This window comes from Hakea prostrata, chromosome 1 (genome assembly GCF_041222555.1).
Source record: "Hakea prostrata isolate BN-2017 chromosome 1, UWA_Hpros_2, whole genome shotgun sequence".
Taxonomy (NCBI): Eukaryota; Viridiplantae; Streptophyta; class Magnoliopsida; order Proteales; family Proteaceae; genus Hakea; species Hakea prostrata.
In genome coordinates, this window is record NC_142600.1 from 21517344 (window position 1) to 21544590 (window position 27247).

Consider the following 27247-nt stretch of genomic DNA (forward strand, 5'->3'; position numbering starts at 1 on the left):
TTTTTTTTATTGGTATTTAGCTTGATATGCAAAAAAATACCTTTGAATTGGATAAATATTTACTTAATTTAAACAAACTTTATACATTCAATTGGCATTCATTCTTAATCATTCTAATTGTACGTCATTTACAAGTAATAGAAGACTATTTGATCTTTGAATTCACACTCAGTTTTTATGATAGTCTATACCAACTACCTAATAGTAATATGATAATTCAAACAATATTTAATATTGTAAAACTATAAAGCGGGTTGTAAAACGGGTTGTGGTTTGGGTTCGGGTTGGTGCAGGCTCTGCCACCCTCAACCAAAACACGGCCCATTAAAGTTCGGTCCGCGCCGGTTTCGGCCTATAATGAGCCGGTGCTGTTCAGTTTTAACGATTCGGCTACAAATTAACACCCCTAACCACATGGGAAGAAACTTAAAAGAAAGAAACCAGTGTGTCCTCCACATTTTTCAAAACCCCATGGGAAGAAACACCCAATGTGCTCCACATTTTTCAAAACCATATGGGACAGCAGTAATAGAGAGAATCATTTGAATCAGGAACTATTTACCCTGCAAAAAAAAAAAAAAAAAAAAAATCATTTCAACCTGATAGATGAAGACGATTAACTCCTTCAGCAACAGCAACTAACAATCCCTCTCGAATAGCCATAGCCTCACCTTGTGAGGGAGAATTAAAGGGAGAGGATTGAAACAGCAGCAATAAAGCCCCCAAGCGTTTGGCGTCAGTGCTGTGTATAAACTACCCCTCAATTTCGTGTACTTAAAAACCTTCTTTTCACGGTGGAGAATATTTGGTGCTTTTTGTTGGAAGAAATTTTTATTAGTCCGTGAGATCTATCTTTTGTCCACTAGAAAAAATAAATTGGTTCTTAATAACAATTGAGAAATATATCTATCCTCTGTTGTTTGTTGCTTGAAGAAGGATGATACGTCACATTCAAATATGAGTCTGCAAACAGATCGAATCAGGTTTTGTTTGTTAGCCCCGGAATATTCAATAATGAAGTTGCTAACAAGAAAATAATTTTTTTTCTTTTTTGGTATAAAAAGAAGAAAATAATATCAATGAATTTGCAAGCCCGATAAAGGTCAAAGTTTATTTACGTTCCACCTAATAGTTTTAGTCAAATCCACGATCTCTTTACTAAGAAGTGTTGGTTTCAACCATTAGAACAGCTCTGCGTTAGCCCAAATAACGATTTTTCCTTTAAGAAAATATAACCTTTTTTTTTTAGCATCATCACGTTAATCACAAGGATTGGAGGCCCATAGGCCCAAGAGTATGCAACACCAACTTGAATCTCCTAAGTGCAACATGAATTTTCCATGCTAAAGCTTCCATTCTTTCAATTCTTCAATGAACTAAGGTTTTGCAAAACCCAAGCTCTCAAAGCTAGAGGAAAGAAAACTCTATTAAAGTAGAAAGAAAGAACACGAAAATTGCATAAAGGAGGAAGATGAGCCTAATCAAAGGTGAGCCCTTGAGTCCTGCTAAGAGATTGACCCTCGCTTGTATTTAGCCAGCTTATCTCTTGCTTATCATTAATAAAGAAGCCGCACATAAAAGGAAATTTTGATAATTATCTTATCTACAAAAGATAGTTGAGATGTCAATCTTTTCCTCAAATCCCATGTTGACACCCCTACCCCAAGTCACAAATAGATATATAGCCTTCTATTGGGAAAATGTCAAACCTATCACTCCATATTTTCATTTTTCCTCTAGTACATCTCCTCCAAGGCATGAAAATATGAAACTATACCTAGTGTAGCAAAACACCTCATTATCTTATTTAATTTAAATGGATAGCTATAATTGCACCTTATCCTTTAAAATTAATTAATTAATAATTATCATTCATTAAATCTTAGAAATACCCTTCGATAATATCATCTTATTACATACAAACCCTTCCATTATCATCATCATTGTTATGGAATATAGGACAGGTATTTAATACTATTAATACCCTTATTATAGAAGTATATATATATGTTTGTATCCTACTCTTGTGCATGACTAGAATCTATAAAACACAAGTAAACATTTTGAGTACATAATTGGCTATCTGTAGGGGATTTAACTCACATTTAAGGTGGGTTGGGAAGAGGGGAGGTAATATTTGTTCTGTATGGGAGAGGAGGGGATTTCAGAGTATGGTTGATCAGTGCAGCTGAGTTGGATCTTAAGAATCTCCCTATGGTTCTCCAGATGAAAGAACCTCTCAATCTCCTCCCTTCTCCAGGTCCTACTTAGAGGGTCATTAAGGCCTGATCAACCATCTCAATGCCACAAAAGAAATAAGACAAAATCAAGGTCAAGAATGAAAAATGGTTGTGAATTTTGTAAAAAGAAATTATGGAATGAAAATTAAATTTGGTATTAAAATAAAAAATTGAGTAAATAATAGTGAGCAAGAAAAAGAGGGAAAAAGTATGGTTTTTATTAAAAAAGTGATTGATTATTTTACCCATCACCATAAAATTTTAAGCAAACTAGACGAATGAATAAATGAAATTCCACCAAATCAAAATAGACAAAAAGTCATTATGGATTTTGAAAGTTTTTCTATTATTTTAAATAAAAATAAAACTGATAATAGATACCAAACAACTTAAAATAATGAAAAAACCTCATAATAGACAATCGATACCAAAAAGAGCTTAAGTTGAGAAACCCATTCTCCTCCATGTTGCCTAAATTCCAAATGCATCAAAAATGATATCCAGGTAGGCTGTCCCCTCATCCTCCCATCTTTTTCGTTCTTCGTCGGTTGCTTCGAGTGTTTAAACACATACTTCACAAGTGTCGAACTTTTCCTAGTCGCCTCGTTTTTAACATTTTTATGTTTGTAACGTTGAAAATATGAAGTCCCTAAAACACATACTTTAAAACTCTTTAATTTTGCCAACGCAGAGCTATTCTAGTGGTTGAAACCAACACCTCTTAGTGAAGAGGTCGTGGGGTCGACTCCGGGGGGGTTTATACATTTATCTCCCCCCCCCCCCCTCTTTAAAAATCTTTTTAAAAAAAAAAAAAAAAAAAAAAAAAAAATTATTTTTTTTGTGGTGTGGAGTTAGAATCTTAGACTCAACCTAAAGGCCACCATCATAGATATTTTCATTAAGTAGACAATACACATATTGGGCCAAAACACATTCCAATCGAGTGCATTGTTGGAATTGCCCGATCTTTTGTTACTTTTATTTTTATTTTTTACATGAAAACAAACAACTATGTTAGTCCAGTATTTGAGTGTTAAATCTGACATTTGACTCATTTGCTACAGTTGAAAAGGTTTAAGTTAAAATTTCACTTGAGAAAGAATTCTTTCATATTCAAATTAGTGAGTGGGAGATGTACATTAATATTATTTGAATTTTCAAATATTTGAATTTGAACTACAATTTGACTTGAATTTGAATTACAATTTGTTTACAATTAAACTCTACAACTTGTTAATACTTTTAACTATAGCTCAAACTCTTCTTGGTCGGTTGGAGATAAGATTGATCGAGGATAGAGTTAGTTATGGAGATTTGAATTTGAATTTGAATTTGAATATGAATTCAATTCAAAGTCTTATCATTTACAGTTTATTAATATTAAAATTAAAATAGTGGTTTCATTAGGTTGTATGAGCATGAATCTTAATACAAATTTTAATGGTCACACCATACAATGAGTGGTAGTCCCACCTCTAAGACTTGGGATCCATCATCTTAGGGTTTACATCCCCCGCTGATTATGTAGTACAAAATTATCTTTTAGTAGCAAATTTAGTTCTACTTTTGTGATAATGGCCTCTAATTCAATTTAAAAGCTATTTTAAATTACATTTGAGTCACTTGATTTCTTCCCTAATATGCCCAGAAATTACATTTGGACAAGGGAAACTAACACTATTAAGGCCCATTAACTTCATTGGTTAAATAATTAAAATAACTTCATATAAAATTAAAAGGGATAAAATTCCATTCAGAGTAATGTAATTTGAATACCAGCCTATTCCAACCCTTAAGTTGATGAAAAGGAAAAGCCTATGCGAACCCTTCATTAGGTGGGTGGAGGGATTTCCCCTTCATCCATCTTCTTCCTTTCACTTTGTCAGAAACCAATTAAAATTTCAAAGAGAAAAATTGTATTTTAGTAAGTTGACATGGTTGTCCATCAAAACTTGAAATCCACCATCTTTCACTTTGAATGATTAAGATTGATGGACTTTACCGACCGTGGTGGTGGGGTTTTATAATCTCAGGTTTGGGAATTTGGAACCTTATAGCAAATTCCAGCAATTTTTTTGTTGGAGGATAAACTGTTCCCCCTATGACCAAAGGTGGGGTGGTGATGGTCTGTGCTCCCCCCAATAGTCTTACAACTACAAATTATGTGGAGTTCACAAATAAAAAATAATAAAATATTAAAAAATCTCATCACCCTAACCATGTGGGCTCCTCTGTAATTTGTGGTCAACAGTCATTGAGGAGTACAGAGTGCTTTCTGTCGGGGAAAAGATGCAAACTCGATTTTTGCAAGGTATGATTGATGGTGACTAAGGTGTTTGGCAGAATAATGAAAATAAGACGTGTCATAAGGATTATTTTGGTCATTACATTGTTACAAGGGTGATTTTGTCCTAATAAGTTCAAAATTTGTAGAAATTCTACAAATTGTCACTTCAAACCAAATCTAATTTTAGACTAGCGAAGAAATACATTTCTTTTAAATACTAATGAGAGAATTCGAGTTCACAATAAGTGACTCAAACGTAAATTTTTCTTAATTTTATGCTGATCTATTAAAGCCCTTTAATTTTGCACTGAAATTTATGGAGTCAATGATTGGCCATACATAATCTCTTGTTGTCTCTCACCCTCCCCAACCCAATTCGCCTTTAATGTGAAAAAGTTACTCTTTACTTTTGTGTGCATTTTATAAATGTGATGAATTCTTTTGTATACAAGTTGATTTGACTATCACGTCTAAAAATTGGTGTCTTCCTAAAAATATATATATATACAAAATATAAGGTATTGTTTTATTATTAAAAAAATTTTAAAATTTTAAAAAATTAGGAAAAAAAGTTAGGAAAACTTGTTTCGATCGTCTCCTGAAATGATCTGTTTCAGTAATAGATCCTATTTCTTAAAATCAAGGACAGTTGGATTGACCTGTGATTATAGCCCGATAATTATTATTGAAAAAGAACAATCAAATCAAGCTACCACTTTATTAGTCCATGGGTTTTTGGGTTTTATTATCAGATTGTGAGGTTTTGAGCTTTGAGGGTTCTTGGTTGGACGAAAATCAGTTGTGATGGTGCTCTTCCCTTGGAGATTCAATTGGGTTCTGTAGGTTGTATCTTTCGGGACATTGAAGGCATTCATATCTAAGGTTTAAAGTATCGGTATCGAGTATAGTATCGTTGTTGCGTCTAGAACTTCTTCGAGGGCCGGATATTGAGATGACCACCTTAGAGCTCTCCGCCAAGTTAGAATAACGGGATGCCCCAAAAGAAAGCACGGCCGCCTAGTTTTGGTGGGGGACCCCCCAGCAGAAAAAAGAGGAGAGAGCCAAGAAGAGACAGAGGAGGGTATATAGAGGTACACGAAGCGACAAGGGATCCAAGTGAGGAGAGAGAGTAGTGAAAAGGAGGAGAAGGACGACGACACCAACGGAAAGAGGGAGGAACAACGACGGCAAGAGAGAGAGAAATGCTGAGTGAAAATCCGAGGAGCACGGACCAAGAAGAGAGAGCGCCAAGGGGGACGGAGAGCAAGGATTCCAAGGAGGAGATGCACGAGGAGGACGAGACCTATGAGGGGAGAGATGCACCAACCCGAGGGAGGTGTATCTCTCCCGAGGGGGAGGGGGGACTCGGGACCTTAGTTCCCCACAACATCGGTCAAGTGATCTTAAGAGATGTATCGTCGTGTATCGAGTATTTTATCGCTCTAGATAATGTATTTAAGCGTAATTCAATGGAGAGACGTATCGTATCGGTTTGATCAAATATAGATACGTATCGACTAGTATCTTATGGTGTTGTGGGACACTTTAAACCTTGCTCTTATCCTAGCATTCTCTATTCCTGAAAAGATTTGGAATTCACTAGTGGGAGAGGCCCTTGCAATCAGGTATGGTATGTTGGAGGTTGTTCACTTGGGTCTCGTCAATTGTGTGTTTAATCTTACTACAAGGACCTTATTTCTATGATCGAGTTGGAAGTGAAACTTCGACCTTGAGGTGGTCAACATTGTAGTTGATATTAGAAGCCCTCACTTTTCCTTTCAATCCTGTACTTTTTTTTGTATTTCTAGAGCTACAAATGTTATTGCAATTGCTCCAACTAAGAAAGTCTTGTCCTTGGCAAGTAGGATATTCTGACTTATTTCTGATCCTCGGCTCCAGGACTTTTGTTGTTTGGATGCCTTGTGTGTTTCTTCTCTTGATTTTGAATGAAGTTGCTTTCTACCCAAAAAAATTGATGAGATGCATATAAAATACTTTTAAAAAAAATAAAAATTAAACAAAATATTATAATAAAATAAAAATCATGATGATAGAATGATTGATTGCTCTTATATTATTATTATACAATTACATCATTCATAACACCAAAATTGGGGATAACTACTCTTCTCGAAAGAAGGCACTCTGACATAATTGTTGACTTGTTTAATTTTTTTATAGGGACTGAAATTTTATTTTCTAATTCTCGTAAAAGTAGAAGTTTGTTTTGCACCACTAAATAGTTTCTTTGATGCTAGAAAGGAAATTCTTCTGCTTCTTCTGTTGACAAATGCAGCTTTTGGTTTTAGATATAGATGTATTTTTGTTTCTTAGTCAAGAAAAGTTTAAATGAAAATAAAAAGAGTTTTTTATCGATATTTTACTTAATTGGTGGTGAAACTATGATCTACCCACTTAAGTGAAAAAAATTATTAAATGTATACTTTTTACAATTTTAAAATTACCTGTTATCCATAATTTTACATTTTTTGTTAAGTCTAAATTCAAAATGACAGATTTGCCCTTATATATGGTAAAAACATATTCAATTAATCAAAATAACAAAATAAATAAGTATGTTTATCAAAATAAAAAAACTAGTAAGTATAAGAAAAGAGTAAAAAAATTCTTTTATAGAAAATCCCTTCCAATAAAGAAAAAGTACAACTTTTGCAGTGTTTGACTCTCACATGCATCGAGGTGAGCTTTTTTTTTTTTTTTTTTTTTTTAAGTTAGCTTCCTAGCCTATGAGCCTCTCTATTTCTCTATCCACTCAAAAACAGTAAAAATTAAAACCTTCACATGATTCGTTAGGATGATGTCACTCTACCCGACGCCAAGAAAAAAAATCTCACTGAAAACGAATAAAACAAATTATTGGTTACGCATTAATATCTCGCTTTATCCGGTCTTCTTCGTCAATCCCCATCTGCTCCCCTTGGGAGACGTTCCATAAAATTAGAACGAATTTGTGAGGTATATTATTTTTTTAATCTCTATAAAATTGCAAAAAATATATAATTTAAATATATGACAAAGAATATATTTTTTAGTCGTTCATAAAAAAAATTGAACTTCTTTGCAATTCTTATCTAAAGACTTGCTCCACTTAGTTAACAATACCATACTTGGGCTTTGGTCCCTATTGTCAACTCCTTGGATGGTAATAGTTCCCAAACGTTTCTAAATTTTGTAGAAAAATGAGTAAGAACTTCAATGATTTTAATCAGTGATGCGTCCAGAAAATGTTAAACTTCCAGATTTTTTGACGATGGCCTGCAAAACAAAGTTAGATGTGGCTCGATCGTAGGATCAGGAGGACACCTCTGAAGCTTAAGTCAGTTAATGAACTAATCACCAAGGCTCTGGTAAGTTGCAGAGCATAATAATGAATACGTAATTGGGGAACGATTCATAATAATGTGGCGCCTTTATGATCATTAAATTAGGATTTGGTGGTTCCCCGGTTACGGTCTAACCTGGATGAAGATTATGAACCCGATCCACAGGTTCGGTGCAATTTTCCTCGTATCAGTCGAAAAATTTCAATCCTAACCCTAATTTGACACTTAAGATATGTTTGATAATGCTCTTAAAAAACATTTTCTTGTTTTCTTATGCTGTGAGAAGAAAAAATAGTAGCATCGTGTCTGATAAATCGTTCTAACCGACTGTAAATCTTACTAAAAATGAAATTTTACTGGACATTTCAAAGTTATTTTTTTGTTTCAAAAATGATTTTAATGAATGCTCGATAAGAGAGATCCTTCTGGTATTTTGTCTTTCTCGCGCTAAATGAAGGACTCCATTGTCTCTACATATTGTTGTGGAAGGATGTTCTCCATTGTAAGAAGAGTCTCCTGCAACTCTCCAACATCTGAAACTTGGGCATCTCTAGGTCTATGGGTTTCTCTCTATTTCAACTCCATGTAACCCCTTGCTCTATGGATACCAACCACCACACATCCGAATGAACATTTCATCATTCACTTATTATATTCAGGGAAGGAATTGGTTGTTTGAACAACTCTTCGAGATCTATCTAGCATATGCCACTATTTCTTTCTATGGATAAGGTAAATCAAACAGAAAATACGAAAAGGTGCATTTCGTAAAGAATGAACCTCCAACCAATCAACTAGTAGCAATGGCCTTTTCTTACTAATAATGATGGGCTAAGGGCAAGTCTAGTATTCCATCTTCATCGATTTCATGTAGCCATCTTCAATTCCTCCTGCTTTGGGGTCTTCTCATCCATTCCCTCTCGATCGTTCCAAAGCCAAACACGAGAGATAGCTACGAATTCATACACCAGGTGGAAACCCTAGCTCACTCCCTTCAAAACCAACTCGGTCTCTACAGAGGCAACACTGCCTTCATACTTTCTCTTGCATCCCTTGAGGTTCCAATCCTCTATTTCTTGCCCTTCTCCATCTAATTAGCTCTAAACACTGAGATTTTGCATCAAATCCAACTTTGCAAACCAGTTGTGATATTCGCCACCTTTGCAACTGCTCACAGACTTTTGTCCTTTCGCATCAAAATGATTCTCTTAGACGTACTTGAGTTTGACTCAATGGTGAATGTGGGGCCACCAAGCAAAGCCCAAGTCATGATTCAAGCGAGTTGTAGCGACTCAGTGCGATCCTTCAAATATTCTCTTCTCGTCTTGGATGATTGGGCCTGTCAAGGCCATAAAATTGACTCATCGCAAGGGGATAGGAATGGTTGCTAGAAACCACTCTATCTCTAGCCTCAGGGAGCATCACCATTCACCAATGGTTCAACTGCTTACTGTTTCGTACTTTTATGTTGGCTCATTACCAAACGCGCCCTAAGTGTGCGTTTGTCACATTTCTAGTATACTAGGAGCATTATCTTTTGCCCAAAAAAATAAAAAATGGTGTTGCACTACTCAAAAATTGTGTGTAAATGATAATGCTCTAAGTATAGAAACGTTATCAAACGCATACTTACGGAGAGTTTGGTAATGATCAAAGAATAGTTTTTTGCGTTCTTTCGTTTTTAGAACATCGAAGAACACCAAAAAACGTTTGGTAAATGGGTTGTTATTTTCTTAAAAAAACTATCTAATTTTATGTCATTACGGTTATTTTAACCTAATATCATCATTCTTAAAAACAAAAAACAAGTCTCAAAATTACGTAAAAAAAGAGATGTTCAACCCAAATATCGTTTACAAAGTTTTTAGCTCCTTCCCGCCATTATAAGAAATTTCTTCCGAAAAAAGTAATGTACATATGCAAAGCATAAATTTTACTAAATTTTTAAAATTGTTTTCAGATCATCATTTTTTTCTATAAACAATAGAAAACGATTTTCATATAAAAAAATTTGTTACCAAATACGCACTTATACGTCTACTTTTACATGATTAGTAAAGGCAAGAATTCGTACACCCAATGAAGACTTTGCTGTGGAAGACCTCACATTATGATTAGACACAAAATGCACCTGGTGAACAGATCCATAAGAAGAAGACCTCCCGGAAACGAAAAAGCAACAAACAAAGAAGGGAGCAACGCAAACCACGTTAACAAAAACGTGAAGAACGTGTTCAAAAAAATGCAATACGCTATAGTTTCTTTACGTGTAAAACAAAAATGCCCCCAAGAAGATTTGCGGGCCCTGTTTGTGTCACAGCACCTGGTGACGAATTTCCATCTCATTCACATCACGTGATTTTTCAGTGAAAGAATCATTAGGTAATGAATCACCAAAAGGAGACAATGATACCTAGTGATTACCTCCAAATCCCCTAATTAGTGATAAGAAAGATCACAGAATAAACAGAACACTAGGGAGATGCTAAATCAACGGTGTGATCCAATGCCCAAGAGACGCACAAGAAAATAACCCTCATCCAACTTTGTTATTTCCGCCCCTTACCTTTTCCATTCACGTGCCTCACCATCTGTCTAGCTACTTGTCCCATTCGAGAAACTTAACCAAAGGATAAGAGACTGGAACTGATTTTTCGAAAATATTAAGGTCAAAAGCGTAAAACCATATTTTATTCATCGGAGACTGCAAAGCATTAAATTCGGAAAGAAGCGACCCGTTTATGAAACCTTTCCAGCTTTCCTTATCTACTTGTCAGATACAGATGCTTTTAATCTCTTCCACATGATTACATCAGATAGGAATTTTTCTTTACGTCATATTCTAATTCAGATAAGTCTGACACGGTTTCAGTGATGGCTACTAATTCGGTTTGCTGCGTTTGAGGAGACTTTAAGAATCATTATTGAAAATAGTGAAAAAGTGAAAATTTTATTTTTTAAATAATCACGTATGAAAAAATTTTAGCCTGACCTGAATGTTGTATAATATATTAAATATTATTATCAGAGTCACGACAAATTACGCCTTTTCTTGTTTCCTCTACCAATACAAATTACCTTAGATCATGCTCACATCATACACTCACACATACACATATTTTATTAGAAATGACATGTGCCACACACATAAAGCCTTTTTTTTCTTTTGCTTTATGGCATCAACCGTTTTTAGGCTAAAGATTTGGTTAACTTTATTAGATCTGGCTTTTGGTCCCACTCAATATTGTATATATATCATCTAAAATCATGGAAAACAATAAAAAAAAATATATGTTTTTGTTGTATTGATTTCACTTGACTAGTCATCTAAAAACATAATCAATTGTTTGATAGATTTTTCCATGGTTGAAACAAACTTCATGCAATCCTTCTAGCAAAAGGCCAGTGGTTCGAAAATGGGAGCCCCAACGGCTATATTCCAACGGTCACATTTGCTAAAACAACTAGTTAGTTGTCCCAATGGCTAACCATTTCTACCGAAAAGTGACTTTATAGATCCATTAGGACTCAAACTCAAGGTAGTAATCCTCCCTATCAATACCCACACCCTTTGAGAGTAAGACCTTGACCAAGTACTCTTATTACGCACTTTTCTAAGTGATTAAAACTTTCATTTTACACTAATCATATTGTTCTAGCCACTCACTACCTTGATCACACCTTAAAGATTCTTTGCAAAGAAACAAGCCCATCAAGTAGATTGTGGCTGAAGTGATAGTAGGCTTATTGGGATCATCAACTCCCAATTGCTACAAGATCATTCATCTTGCATCACTGAGGGGATCCACACCCTTAGATAGGTAAATTCTTACCTTTATAACTTTGTTTCGTATTATAATTCTAGTTCCTAGTTGAATTAGAATTGTAAAGAGTAATCTGTCTTTGTAACAAAGATTTGTAAGATTTAATTCTCTACCGTATTGAAAGAGAATCATTGGTGGAATACTCTCTAGAGGCCAAGAGAGGAATGGTCATACAAAGTTGAACCACTATAAAAAATAACGTAAAGACACATGGACAAATATACTGGGAAAGGTATTCAGATTATAGGAGAGTAACCAGAAGTGATCGAAAACTGTCACTATGCATGACTGGTATACGGGGAAAAGTTATTTAAATTATTGTAGAGTAACTTGAGTGGTTAGAGACTATCATTGTGCAAGACTGAGTGTAATACAAATAACATAAGAAACTGCCACTGTGGTATGTATGACTAACAATCGTCCAAAACATAAAAACCCGCCAAGATGCATGATTATCAATGGTCAGAATAACGTAAATGTGCATGGACTAGTATATGGAGAAGGTTACTTAGATTATAAAAGAGTAACCAGAAGCGGTTGGAAACAATATCCAATTGAATGATCATACCAGAAATCAATATGAAAGATTGACAGCGGTCAAAATAACATAGACGTTCATGGCGTAATATACATGGAAACAGGGAACCCAAAAGACGTGACCAATAGTTGGTGAGAGAGTGGTGACCTAAACCCTAGCCACGATATGATATGACTTGACCTAATTGCCATAGGGAACCCAAAAGATGTGCTTGAGTCCCGTGAGGGAGAGTGACAAGATCACTCAAAGGAGACTGGTGTTATAATTTAACGTGTGTCTACCATAAGACTACATTCGTTAGAATTTAGGATCATATTTGCATCATCATCATCATTCACTATTTCATTATAGTTATATTATTTATAAATGCGTGTGAGTATTAGCAGTGTGTGATTATGTTGACCTTATTGAGTTTTGTCGAACTCATCCTTTTATATGTGTTTTCTTTTAGATTCTACTGTAGGTTATGAGGACTCCTGCTACCTGGAGGGTCCGCCGACAGAGTCCTTCGATGGACCGGCAAGAGAAGTCATAGAGATACATTAAGAGTCATGTTCCTGCGTCTATAGAGTCCATCCATTCTGAGGTTGTGGAGATATCATGGGAGAAAGTAGTCGCCTTAGTTGCCATTACTTTTGTCCTTTATTTATTCATTAGGCAGGGGCATTACTTAGATTTTTGACTTCTCCTCCATAACATTTAGACTTCCGTTGTTGAACAATTACTTCTTTTAAACTCTGATTATAATTCTAACTTTGAGATATGATTTGAGGAGAATTGTAATAACTTTTAATACCTTGACATTTGATACCTTATTTCGTTTCTTGTTTTTGGATTATGATATATTGTGTTATGTTGTTATTGATTGGGTATGAACCTGATCTCGTAGTGTTATCACCCCCCATGGGTATTCGAGTGTGTCTGGATCCATCTAGGTGGGGTGTGATAGAAACCGCAAATGTACATGATTGACAGTGGTAAAAATTACGTAAATGTACATGAATTGGTATACTGGAAAAGGTTATTCAAATTATACAAAAGTAAACTTTGACTCAGTGGTCAAAATTACGTAAATGCACATGAACTGGTATACTAGGAAAGGTTATTCAAATTATGCGAAAGTAAACTTTGACCACTTGTCAAAGTTTTCGATTGAACGATTATTTGAAACCTTCAGTATGCATGACTGACACTGGTCATAAAAACCTAAATGTGTGTATCATTGGTAATGTATGGAAAGGTTTTCAATTGAACGATTATGGAAAACTAATCAATAATAGTCAAAAACTACAACATGCATGATTGACAGTTGTCCAAAGAACATCAAGAATTTCCAGTAAGTATGACTGATAGCGGTCAGAAAAACGTGAATGTATATGCATTGATATTTTTTGAAAAGATATCCAATTGAATGATCATGCCGGAAAACACTGCACCAATACTGCATAAACATGCCACTGGCATGATTGATAGCAGTCAGAAAAATGTGAATGTATATGCAATGATATTTTGGGAAAAGATATCCAATTGAATGATCATGCCGGAAAACACTGCGCCAATACTGCATAAATCATGCCGGAAAACACTGCGCCAATACTGCATAAATCATGCCGGAAAACACTACACTAATACTGTGTAAATCATGCCGGAAAACACTGTACTAATGTTGCATAACCACACCACTGGCATCACCGATAGCAGTCAGAAAACATGAATGTATATGCATTGATCTTTTTAGAAAAGATATCCAATTGAATGATCACGCCGGAAAACACTGCAGTAATACTGCATAAATCATGCCGGAAAACACTGCATAAATCATGCCGGAAATCACTGCACTAATACTGCATAAATCATGCCAGAAAACACTACACTAATACTGCATAAACACGCCAATGGCGTGACTGATACCATCCAGAAAAACGTGAATGTATATGCATTGATATTTTTGGAAAAGATATCGAATTGAATGGTCATGCCGGAAAAACTACACTAATAAATGCGCCGTCAATTTTGGCAAACCACGTAAATAAGCAATCAAATTTTCAAAATCAATATCAGTGGAGATACGTAAGAAAAAAAATTAAAAGGTTACAAAAATTATGAAAACAAGGATAAAATTGTCACATTTGGTTTGAATTTGGTCCATCCCGGTCCACACGAAACTGACCCGGTTGGTCCTACTTCTACTGTTCTACATGTGACGCTTTACACACGATTTACGCGGGGTTTGTTAGCAAGCTGATGGCTTTACGTCATTAAAAGAAAAAATAGCGATTTCATTTAAGCAGATAGATTACCGGAGCATCTATCAAGCGCTGCACATGCAGATGTCAGATTGGTATCTTTATAATTGTCCACAGAATCCGAATCCAACTGCTACAAGTGAGACAAAATTCAGAAGTCCGACGACGCAGTTACAAGTTACAACGTCGTTTAAACTGACGTTAGATACAATGTTATTGTAACGGGATTCGCCGTTAGTAGTCCCTGGAAATGGTGTAATGCCTCACGATGCACACATTCCCAACCGCTGCTTTATAATATATTTTGGTGGATAATATTGTATTTGCTATGTATTTTTTATTTGTTACTGCTAGTTACACAGTAAGCGTGACTGAAATCTTCACTGTTAGATGGGAATCAATCAGAACTCTTGGCTTTGGAAGATCGCTCTTTGCTTTGGAATATGCGATCTGAACGACTTTAACATTACCTCTTAAATCGAGTGTGGATCATCTCCGCCTGACGGCAAGCACTCTGGGTTCTTCCAAACTATGTGGGTCTTATAAATAAAAAATAATAAAATATATATTTCAAATTCATCATTCTAATCTTGTGGACTCTTTGTAGTATATCCAACAGAAATTTAAGATCATGCACGTGAGGTTTCCTTCCCACCAATCTCTTTATATCATAGTTATCAGTTCGGTTCGGCGGCTCGACCACCGTGTTTTAAGTTTTACGTACTCTCAATCCTGCCCCTATGTATTTAGAAATTTCCAATAATACCCACAAAATTACAAGAAAAAAAATTAAATAAAAAATCTCAATATTATTTTTCGTTTTCTTTCTCGTTATATTAAACTAACTTTGCAGTCCTCTCAATACGTAAAAGTAGTTACAGGGTTTGGGTTTGGTCTCTGACACGTTAACCATCAGAGGTTAAATGGTTCCCCTACTTCCATTCGATTCATTTTTTAACAACTTCATGTCTCTCTCTTTCTCAATTTATCTGTTCGGCGTTTACTGAAGAAGACCAGGCAAGAAGTCCGGCATTAGTTTGGCTACCGCCGTCGGTATAGTAACTAAGAGATCTGCTGTTCGTAGTTTTGGAAAAGCTTTGAAAACATTTTCATGTTGCAAGGCTGGAGAGGTAGTGTCTATCTTCAGATATTTACAGTAAGAGATTTTCTTGACATTTTAGTAGTTGCTGATGGGTCTTCGTCCAATGTCTCTAATCAAGAGATTTATCAAAAATTAAAGAGTGCTTGAATTTTCTTACCTTCCAAATTGAGCTCTTACTTTCCTCTTTTATTCTGGTTCATTGTACCTTTCGCCTGCCAAAAACTGAGAACAGAGAGTTCTGTTACCTGTATTTTGAGGGAGATCTATTAGTTTTTCCGGCAGTCAGCATTTAGAACTCTCTCTGTTTTCCAAGGGATTTTTTTTTTCTGGTTTTTTTTTTATTTTTTTTCTGCAGTTCTTAAACCCTCTTCTAAGATTTTTTTTTTTTTTTTACCCTTTTCAATTATGGGTATGGGTTACGGCGGCTGTAGTTTGTGAACTCCTGGAATTTCTGTTGGAGAAAAGTAAGGAGAAATATTTGATAATGGGATTTGAAAAAGAGGAAGATAAATGAAAAAATTGGTAATTTACATTCAATTCAGGAGTTTTGTTCAGAGAAATTCATAGATCAGACTGACACTACATCGTTGTTCAGAAACCTGAAAAGAAGAAATTCAGTCTCCGGATGGATTTTCTGCAGATGGACTCCAACAGAGGGTTTTCAACTGAAGGGGAGAAAGAAGAAGTGTTAAGATGGTTTCCGGAAACACCAGAGAAGTCGATTCAGATGAGACAAATGAGTCAGGGCAGCCAATTTAATTGGCTGGAATCTCTGGGTTTCTCACCTGGACTGCATCAACAAACTCCCTCTGAAAATGGAGCTTCTGCATGCATCAATTCCATGGACTTGGCAGGAAGTAGGAGAGGGCTAGGTCCTTTTAAGGAATTCCAGACTCATGATAGGATGAATACCACCACAGGGGTTTCGAACAACATTTCTTTTCTGAACCTTCTGGCTTTGTCGAGTGGAACTTCAAGTGCTGATGTCAATCTACAAGGTACCCATAATGCAGCAACTAATTTTTTCTTCCCAGTCGATTCTGGGAGCAATTTTAGCATGAATGAACACCAGTCGCTCAGCCCCGTAGAGTTCTGGAATAACAAATCCGAGTATCTGAATGCGATAACAGATGGTATTCTCTCACTACTCCAGTTTTATTTCATTCCTATGGTTGTCCTATTGTTCTTCTATACTGTTCTTCTTGTTTTCTAAAATTACTGTCTATCCAATTAAATGGGCAAAATATTCAGTAAACTAGAATAAAGATTTTGGAATTTTGTAAACTATGAAATGTTGTGTAGATAATCCCAAAAAGATACTGAAAGTGATCGAATGGCTTACAGGAGGATTACCACCAGTAGATCATCGCATTTATGATCTCAATTCACCACAAAAAACAATAGCTGACTGTCTCTGGGATGGAGCTCAGTCCACAGAGTCTTTGCCAGTGACACCCGACAAGAGTCAGCTTTCTAATAGAACATATTCAACTTCAGATGAGGGATCTTGCAGAGAACAGGAGCAGGAGCTTTCGACTAATCCCAACATGGATGAAGTTGTTGAGATCAACACTGGTGGATCCACACAGCCCATGAGACACATGCATGATCTTACACAGCTTCAACCTGAAAACTCACATCCCCTAGTGAACAAATCTGCTGCTGTCCTTTCAAACCATGACATTGATCTAAACGAGGCACCACAGCAAAAACCAAGAAGGAAGAAGCACAGGCCAAAAGTCGTCATACAAGGGAAACCCAAAAGGACTCGAAAGCAGACAAATGATAAACAAAATACGGCAGTGAAGAGGAAGTATGTGAGGAAAAAGGGAGTCGCAAACTCAGAAACTCCATCCGCACAAATTGTAGGAGAGGTCCCATCACAGAATTCCACAATGAAGTCGAGAAAGCGAGTGTTGGATTTCAACTTGGAAGACCAGAGAAGAGAGGAAAACCAGCAGACTTCACTCAATGACCATGAGGGATTTCTATACAACAGTGGTAAAAGCTCTTCTGCAAAGCAATTGGTTAGTTTGAATTCAAAATTGCACAGTGAAGGCTTGTGCAATGCAATTGGATATGGCCCTGGAACCAAATCAACTCTGCAGCTAGGACAAGGCATTGAAGTGACAGTAAGCAACACATCAGCTGGGTTTGCTTATGACCTTAACTGCTCCCTGAACCAGATGATCAACGACTACATATCCTTGCCTGAAACAACAGGCTCTGCTCCACAATCCACTCAGCGAGACCCACCAGTAAAGAATTCATATTGCATCCCAACGAACAAAAATGACATTAAGAAACCAACTTCCAGCCTAAACAATTGCGGAAGGATCACCGTTGTCCCCAGTGGAAAGGAAATGCAATCATTATCGCAATGTGGCTTACAATCTATGTCAATTGATCAATTTTACCCTGATTGCAATCTCTGTATACCATTTGTTGGCAATGAACAAGCAAGGGGATCAAAAAGAAAATATTCTCGTACAATTGACAAGACAGATAAGAATACCATGAATCTCAGGGGAGGCACCCAACACAATTCTTTGCAGGCCTACCAGGAGCTGCCTCAAGGTTTTCCAGAAATTTGTAAGAAAAGGAGGACAGCAAAGGCCCAACATATCTCTACTACGGCAGCAAACAGAGTTCGTTGGGGCCAATCATTGCAGAGTTACCATGGAACAGTGAACTCACAGTCCAAGAATATGCTAGGCACAAATATGCTGAAGTATACGATCAAAAAATCTGTACAAGATGTGTTTGCTCGCCCTATGAACACAAAAAATTGCCTGGCCCAAGATAATACTACTGATCCACTTTCTTTCAACAGGGCAACCTTTGCTGAATTGCAAGCCTCTGGATTTTTTATCAATTTTTGCCTCACTAGGAGAATGACAAAGAAGAGATCGAAGGGATCTAAACGGGCACGGGACTGGGCATCCCTAACTGCAATACCACAGTGTACCCAGTTGCCATCAAGATCTCTGAAAACAGTACCAACAAGAGGTGAAAGGCCAGGAACAGATACCACCCAAAGACCTCTGATTCGCCTAGAAGCCCTTGTTCCAGAAAATCATGCAAAGAAGAAGAGGACAAGAAAAGTTTACCCACCCATCAATTCAATGTACCCTGATGACAACCAACTCCATGTAAGAGCAAAGGGTTCTATGGATGATCAACACCAGTCCTTGGCAACAACAAGAGGTAAAGCCATCAAGCAGAACTTTTGACTTTAGTAAATTTAGGAGCAACTATGTTCTTCACACCCATTTTTTATTCAATTTTTCATTTCAATGACATGAGCTTCCATGGGCACATTTACTGCAGGTCGATCAAGAGTGAAAAGGCCAAACTTTGCTACCATAGATGAGATTGTTCATAGACTGAAGCACCTAGACATCAACAGAGAAACCAGACAAACCCATGACCTAGGGAAAAATGGCTCAATGGTTCTTTATAATGGTAATGGCACAATGGTTCCTTACAATGATAATGGCACAATGGTTCCTTACAATGATAATGGCACAATGGTTCCTTATGAAAGAAAACGGCGGCCACGGCCCAAAGTTGATCTTGACCCAGAGACAGAAAAAGTTTGGAAGCTGCTGATGGGGAAGCCGAGCAGCGAACCGATGGAGCAGACAAATGAGGAAAAGGAGAAATGGTGGGAAGAAGAACGCAGAGTATTCCAAGGAAGAGCAGACTCATTCATTGCCCGCATGCACCTTGTCCAAGGTACCAAAATGAAGCCTATTAGAGTCTCAATCAGTCTAAATTTCTAGTACTTGAAAAATGTTCCCCATGTTGCAAGTTTCTTCAATCTAGGTTGGGGGCAATTTGATTTTTTTTTGCTAGTGCACATGTTGGGAGAGTCACTTTTGCCTGAACCAGCAAGTAAAGCTGGATTTAGATGCTCACATTGGTAATGACCTCTATTGAAGTAATTAACAACAATCAATTTACTATATTACTAAGGGAGAGGTAATCAACATACTAGATGAAAATCTATTATGATAAGAATGTCTAAAGTGGAAAAATTAAGAGAAAACCCATATATATTACATAAGTACAAGAACTATTATTAAAAGACCACCATTTCAACTACTACAATTTTTAGTGCTAGCAGGTTGGGATCCAACAAATCTCATACAAGTATATGCCCTTTTTTCATCATTGCATGTTTAACAGTCTCTGCTAAAGGCCCCATGACCCAGTTCTGGCCCTGACCTTGGAAGGTCCTGGGAGGGATGAGTTTAATGTCGTTCCTAGTCTTTGACATTTGTGTGACAAGTAGTCACCCTCAAGGCTTAAAGCTGCCCTGGCAACCTAAATGTCAAAAACTGAGTCTGACCATCCAGTCACAAGTGGTTACAAGAAGATTTGGAAGGAATAGAGACAAGGAAATGAGTTATATTGCAAACTGTATCACTGTCACATTGCTCAAGCTGTTATGAACCCGGAAAAAAAAAAACAATTTTCCATACACAGTGATGTAAACAATCATCCAATGCCCAACATCATGGACTCATAAGGCATAAAACTCAACCATGCTGGTTACATCTGACCCAGCTATTCTGTGGTTGGCACTTTGCAAGTAGACATTTTCAGAGACTCTTCTGGGCTTCAGCTTAGACCTAGATGTTTTCCCTTTTGTCATTTGAAGCTATACAGACAACAGGACATTGAGACACCCATGCATGACTTTCTTAAGTTACCAATCTATGAGAGTCAAACGTAACAATTAGCCTGCTCCCTCAACATAAATACCAAACTTGCACGTACAGCACATAGATATGCTTGATTATGTTTCTATGTTTAACAGGAAATTAATATTCTTCACAGGGGATAGACGCTTCTCAAAGTGGAAAGGATCAGTTGTGGACTCTGTGGTAGGGGTCTTCCTTACGCAGAATGTGTCTGACCATCTGTCCAGGTAAACCTACTGCCAAAAACTAGACTCCAGAATAATGACCACCAGTAATCCCTTTCTTTTCTCTTTTCAGCTCTGCCTTCATGTCCCTTGCTGCAAGATTTCCTCTCCAGTCAAAGTGCAACAAGCAAGCATGCTGTGGAGAAGGAATAGTTGCACCACTGGAAGAGCTTGGAGTGTGTACACCAGACACAGAGGACACCATCACATGGCATGAAAATATGCCAAATCAGGGAGTCCATCACCAGGACTCCATGACACTACATGAAGCTGCACACTTTGAAGGACAGGAAGTGGCCAACAGCAATGAATCATTTGGGAGCAATTTGGGATATGGAAGTTACACTGACATCACAAGACACAATGAGTCGTTACCTGTTTGTGACAGTCCAGGGTTGTCCCCTGGTTTGCTCCCAAATATAACAGACAATCTGAAAAAGAATGTAGGAATGGTAGATTTTATAAGAGAGGATAGGAAAACACTTGAAGATGCAGTTTCATCTCAAAACTCAACAGCATCTTCTACTTTCCAGATCACCGAAAGGAACGGATCATGCTCATCAGACTCCACCTCAGAAGCAGAAGATCCAGTAACACAGAGTCCATCTAAATCATCATCAGATGGTCTTGGTGGCACTTTTATGGAGCTAATACAGATGGGAAAGAATGTCATGTTGCAAGAGGAAATTTACAACTATGGAAGTGTGAGCTCTACATTCAATCAGAGCCCGCACAGTGAACAAAACCAGTCAAAAGGTTTAGACTCTGACAAGCATAGGTCAAGCACAGTCAATATGGACTGCTTACAAGATTCATTTGCTTATGCGTATCCACCCAGTTCACATCTTCCCCATAAACAAGAGCATAGCATCCATTCCAGTACATACAGTTTGCGAATAACCCCCAACTCAGGAGTACTGGAAGTCCCATGCCCAAGGATGTTAGGAGAAGAGACCAGTTCTCCCTTGCCTTCAAGTGCTTCTGAAATCAAACATGCCAATTCCAATTGCAAACAAGATGCTCTGTTGCAAGAGTGTGCAAGTGTTCTAGGAAAACCATCAGCTGGTAGTGAATCTCCAAACAAGCACCACACTCTGAGATTGGATAATTTGCAACTGGAAACTTGTAGAGAGAGGAACCCAAAATCCTTCAATCAACAACAGAAGAGAGTGGAAGCACTCCAGTCAGAAAACACGGCAAACAAAGAGCCTATAAACCTTGATCATAAACTAGCTGGACACCAAAACAGTGGAATGCACCAAGTACCAAGTTCAATGAATTTTTCAGAAGTCTTAGCAGATCAAGAAAACCACAAAGATGACAAAACGATTCAATCAGACTTGGAAGAGCAAGTTTATGTAGCTGATGGTTCAGCAACTGGCAGTACGAAAAATTTGAAAGCAAAGGAGGCAGCCAAAAAGAAAGAATTTGATTGGGACAGTTTACGAAAGCACGTGTATGCAAAAGGAGGGAAAAAAGAAAGAAATAGCAATACAATGGACTCAGTGGACTGGGAAGCAGTGAGATGTGCAGATGTTAATGAGATTGCTAGTGCCATCAAAGAACGAGGAATGAACAATATGCTTGCTGAGAGAATCAAGGTATGCAAACATTCCCTCTACTTCGACAGTAAGTCGAGATGGAAAGGCCCCAAGAAAGGCGAAGTACTTACATAATCTCCTTGCAGGCTTTCCTCAACCGACTTGTTAGGGAACATGAAAGCATTGATCTTGAATGGTTGAGGGATGCTCCACCTGACCAAGTAAAGTAAGCCCTCTATACAAGTACACCACTTCCTTACAAAGACACATTCAAACACATACATACACATGCCCCATTAACATTGTAGCATTTATTGCTTTCTAAAGTGTTTTGCTGCTTGTAGGGAATACCTGCTGAGTGTAAGGGGACTGGGTCTGAAGAGTGTGGAGTGTGTGCGGCTTCTGACACTTCACCAACTTGCTTTTCCAGTAAGTCTAGATGGCAAGCCAATTTCTTTTATTAAATAAATAGGATGAAGACCAACTAACAAATACTCTATTCTTGTGACTTATGGTATGTTTTTCAACATTTCTTTTCACAAGGTTGACACAAATGTCGGCCGCATAGCCGTCAGGTTGGGATGGGTTCCACTGCAACCTCTGCCTGAGTCACTTCAATTGCATCTTCTAGAAATGTGAGTATGATATGCCACAAAACTAACAGTATGAACTTTCCCCATGACATGGAAGTGCTAACCCTTAAGTAATATAGGTACCCAGTGCAGGAGACAATTCAGAAATACCTTTGGCCACGGCTCTGCAAACTAGATCAAAGGACACTGTAACCCCCGAAATCTTATTCAGTAGATTTGATGTTCATTTAAAGTTGCATGAACTCAGGTTGGCAACAGAAGTAGCATTTTAATCATCAAAAGCTAATACTGTTTTATATTTGAAAAACAGGTACGAATTGCATTATCAGATGATTACCTTCGGAAAGGTACATTGTTGCACTTATTCGAAATATCGATTAAGTTTGTACCCCCAAAAAACAAAAACATATCAATTAGGTTCTGTCATTTGTTGTTGCACATGTACAAAAGCTAATTACAGAGCCACTTTTGAGTCTAATGCAGGTTTTCTGTACAAAAAGCAAACCAAATTGCAATGCATGTCCAATGAGAGGAGAGTGCAAACACTTTGCAAGTGCATTTGCAAGGTATCATAGTATTTGTTCTCCTAGCTTTTTATGTATATCCAAACCAGATAATTAAGCATCACTGACAAAGTCAGAAATTCTTTATTTAGGAAAATATGATAAGACTTGCATAAACACTATTCAATGTTTTCAGAAATGAAGCTACTAACGAATATGTTTGGATGCAGTGCAAGATTTGCCCTGCCAGCTCCAGAAGAGAAGAGTATGGTATCTTCGACTGCTCCAGTTGTAGGTGAACACAACCCAACTGTAAGCATCTACAACCAAATAGGGAGCACCAACACAATGCTACTGCGTCTACCAGAGGCAGCAAAGGCACACCCACTAATAGAAGCACCAGAAAATGAGGAAAACAGGTTTGAACATATTGTTGACGTTCCACCAATGCCACTACCGTTACCAGAGGCAACTGAGGGGTGCACACTAATAGAAGCACCAGAAAATAAGGAAAAAAGGTGTGAACCTATTGTTGAAGTCCCGGCAACACCAGAGCCTGAATGCACAGAAATATCAGAAAATGATATCGAAGATAGTTTTTATGACGATCCTGATGAAATCCCAACAATCAAGCTTAATATTGAAGAGTTCACGGTGAATTTAGAGAATGTATTGAATGGGTATGGCATGGAACTTCAAGAGGGAGGCATGTCTCAGGCTTTAGTTGCCATGAATCCAGAAGCTGCTTCTATCCCTGTGCCGAAGCTGAAAAATGTGAGCAGGCTACGGACTGAGCATCAAGTGTAAGTTGGCAACATCTTCCCCTTGGTTTCCTATCTTCTTCATCCCCTAGCCCTGTTGTTAGGTGGCAATAAAGAATCACCATGTTTTGTCCCTCTAATTTGTGGAGCTGAAGTGAAAATGAGGAAAGGTTATCTAAGCAAGCAAAGAAGGTTTCCACACACATGGCTTTATCACAGTCAGTTATCTGCATCTTGGCCCACCAAGGGGGTGAGCTGTTGCAGCGACACTCACTTCACAGCAGCTTCTCAAGCCCCACTTATTTGGCATATGCTTTTCTAATTTAATCTATGAAAACAATAGGGTTGATTCAAATCATGCAAGATCTGCACTACACTAACTCCTTATTTCTCCCTGAATGCAGTTATGAACTCCCTAATTCGCATCCACTTCTGGAAGGGGTCAGTTACTATCCACTACTATGTGAAATTGTACTGGGTGATCTATCAAACTTCCTTGCTAACCACATACACTTTACAGGTGGACGAGCGAGAAGAAGATGATCCATCTACTTATCTCCTTGCCATATGGACCCCAGGTACATAACACAATACCAAGGTGTGAAATGGCTGCGTTGTTTGTGTCAAAAATACATATTCAAAATCTACATTTCTGACAAAAACATTGCACTTGACTAGCTACAAAAAACATCATTGCTTAGCAATTTAGCAGTAATATGAGGTGTTCTTATTACTGGTACAAAAGAATTCTCTTTAACCCTAAGCTATCTGACCCAAATGAAGAGGGAGCTTTTTTAGCAGTTTGTTCATTTGTTGTACCCTTTGTATTTACATCAGGTGAAACCCCAGAATCAGTCCAACCACGAGAAAGCAGTTGTGGTGCTCAAGAATCAGGCCAATTATGCAACGAGGAGACTTGCTTTTCATGCAACAATATACGAGAATCAACTTCGCAAACAGTCCGAGGGACTCTCTTGGTAAGAAAGAGCAACAAGACAACAAAAGACAATTCACTATGCTACTTTTAGATCACTGATATCTGACATTACAATAAACAGATACCATGCCGAACAGCAATGAGAGGTAGCTTTCCGCTTAATGGCACATACTTTCAAGTAAATGAGGTAAGAAAAAAAAAACCCGGTATTCCAAGTCTACTATACCTAATAGTTATAGGGTATGTTTTAGACATTGGATTTTGAATCGAGAACCAATAACAAAAATGTCTGATTCACATTCAGGTATTTGCTGATCATGATTCCAGCATTAAGCCAATCGATGTTCCAAGGGCATGGTTATGGAATTTACCAAGAAGGACTGTTTACTTTGGTACTTCCACATCATCAATATTTAGAGGTAAATATGCAGAATAAAGACTTAAATCATATAATCATTTAATGCATGTCTTGGTAACTGAAATTTGAAATATTGACTGTATTGCTAGGTCTAACAACAGAAGAAGTTCAGCAGTGCTTCTGGAGAGGTACGTTAATGGCAATACATTATAATATCAGAATCAGTTATGTGAACAGATTCAAGTAAGAAAAGTAATGCCCGGCTGAAGCACAGAGAAGTGGTGGGGAAGAACAAAACCCGGCAAACCAAATCAAGGCAGAATATTGTGTTTACCTGCAAGTGCAGGCACCAATAAATTGATGAGAACATAGACGATTCAGTCTGCAAAATTGGCAAAATTGTGGCAGAAGATCCAACATAAAGAATTGACATGTCACAGGATATGTCACAGGATCACGAATACTTTCTTGAATTTTATGACTCTTTTTGTAATTTGCCTCGGATACTTCTCACAGAAAACACTGACACTCCAGTCTCAAATTTGCTTAAATCTTTGCAGGATGTATCTGTGTAAGGGGGTTTGACCAGAAAAACCGAGCACCACGTCCACTGATGGCCAGATTCCACTTTCCAGCAAGCAGGTTGACCAAGACAAAGATCAATGGAATACAAAATCAAAACTAGCATCTGTCCGTCTGAAAAGCACATTGTTGACCAAACTTGTTGATGCACTCTAAATGTCACTCCTCCAACATGAGGGCACTCATGAGCAGGGGCCTATGCCGGTCAATTTAGAATGCAAAGAAAGGGTGGATCAGGTTAAATTTGTAAAACCCCATTTTAAATGGGCTTGTATCTTGTACATGATTAACATTATGATGATTATTTCATTCCATATGCTCCAAATCGAGCCATTCTTCTTAAAGCAGTCAATGTCTACAAAATAAAGATCGAGCATACTTACCCTACTTTATTTGGAGTATAAAGGCGTCTGCACTATGCATAATAAAATGCAGCTGTTCTTTTTTGTTATTAATCCTATGTTCTAGCAAAGGAAAGCTTAAAAAGACTTTTGAGTTGTAAACTAACAAACAAAGTAAGGGCCTAACAGTCCCACAGTGTGCCATTCGCAAGGGCTCTCATAAAATAAAGCACACAAGCAAATCTAGTTCTGCCATAAATAGCCGCATGATAATAATAATAATACCAGTACTACATGAAAAAAGATGTCAGTGCTAAATACAAATTCACTCCAACAAACTTGAGCATAATTCCACGATTATCTACTCTTAGTTCTGCTGAAGCCTAGTCTTAATTCCACGGTTGCCTACTCCCAGTCCTGCTGATATTTTCAGCTCCTCCACAAGCCAATACATACAAGTCCTCAAAATGAAAATGAAAATGCTAATGCTAATGCTAATTTAAAAGGCCATTTTTTTTCAATCCTCAAAGTTACTAAAGTTTATCTGTAGGATTTTCTTGGCACAGAATTATCAACACAGCCAAGCAACCCAGTGCTGCAAAGAGGAGGCAGAAATTGATAGCACCAAACAAGACAGTCAAAGCAGCAAGCTAGCAGACGAAATGCCAGTAGAGTCAGAAAACGGTAGCAGAGACCAGGAGCAGAATAAGGAACAACAAAGCAAGATCAAGAATAAGAAAGGCAATGGGAGAAGAAGCGCCCCCCCCCAATAACGCCAAACGAGCGCCCCCCACCCAAAACAACCCGGAGAGGGAAAATGACAGGAGCACACCCGGAAACAGGCCAGCGCCCGCCGGCGGCCACCGGAAGGAACGCCCAAAAAGGAGATCGGGTGGCGGGGAACCATTTTGGTCACTGTGTGATGTGTTTTGAGTCTTTTGACAACCAAACTATCCATTATAGTCCAAATTAGAAAAGCCAAAACTGAACCCATTAATTTACCTTCAACGAAATTTACAAAATGGAGGAAAGGATGATCAAGCCATCAATAGGATATACATGATGAATCAAATGCTGAAGGGTTAGAATTAAGGTACAGATAAAAACTTTTTGATAG

General features: G+C 37.6%; 1 protein-coding gene across 4 annotated transcripts; it reads left to right on the plus strand.

Annotated features, from left to right (window-relative positions):
- The first annotated feature begins 15366 nt into the window (after nucleotides 1–15366).
- On the plus strand, nucleotides 15367–26460 carry LOC149028242 (transcriptional activator DEMETER-like). Of its 4 annotated transcripts, none has more exons than XM_089169561.1 (20): nucleotides 15367–15609; nucleotides 16013–16714; nucleotides 16926–18788; nucleotides 18912–19319; nucleotides 20427–20517; nucleotides 20588–22115; nucleotides 22202–22281; nucleotides 22400–22484; nucleotides 22599–22690; nucleotides 22768–22836; nucleotides 22959–22995; nucleotides 23132–23214; nucleotides 23382–23954; nucleotides 24317–24353; nucleotides 24433–24490; nucleotides 24750–24889; nucleotides 24971–25036; nucleotides 25154–25268; nucleotides 25357–25395; nucleotides 25768–26460. In XM_089169561.1, exons 2-20 carry the CDS (start codon nucleotides 16207–16209, stop codon nucleotides 25890–25892), a joined length of 5997 nt encoding a protein of 1998 aa, XP_089025687.1. In that variant the 5' UTR covers nucleotides 15367–15609; nucleotides 16013–16206; the 3' UTR covers nucleotides 25893–26460. The 4 variants fall into 4 exon arrangements, with proteins under 4 accessions (XP_089025687.1, XP_089025692.1, XP_089025697.1 ...); XM_089169566.1 differs by having other exon boundaries at nucleotides 16177–16714; XM_089169571.1 differs by having other exon boundaries at nucleotides 16222–16714.
- The last annotated feature ends 787 nt before the right edge of the window (nucleotides 26461–27247 follow it).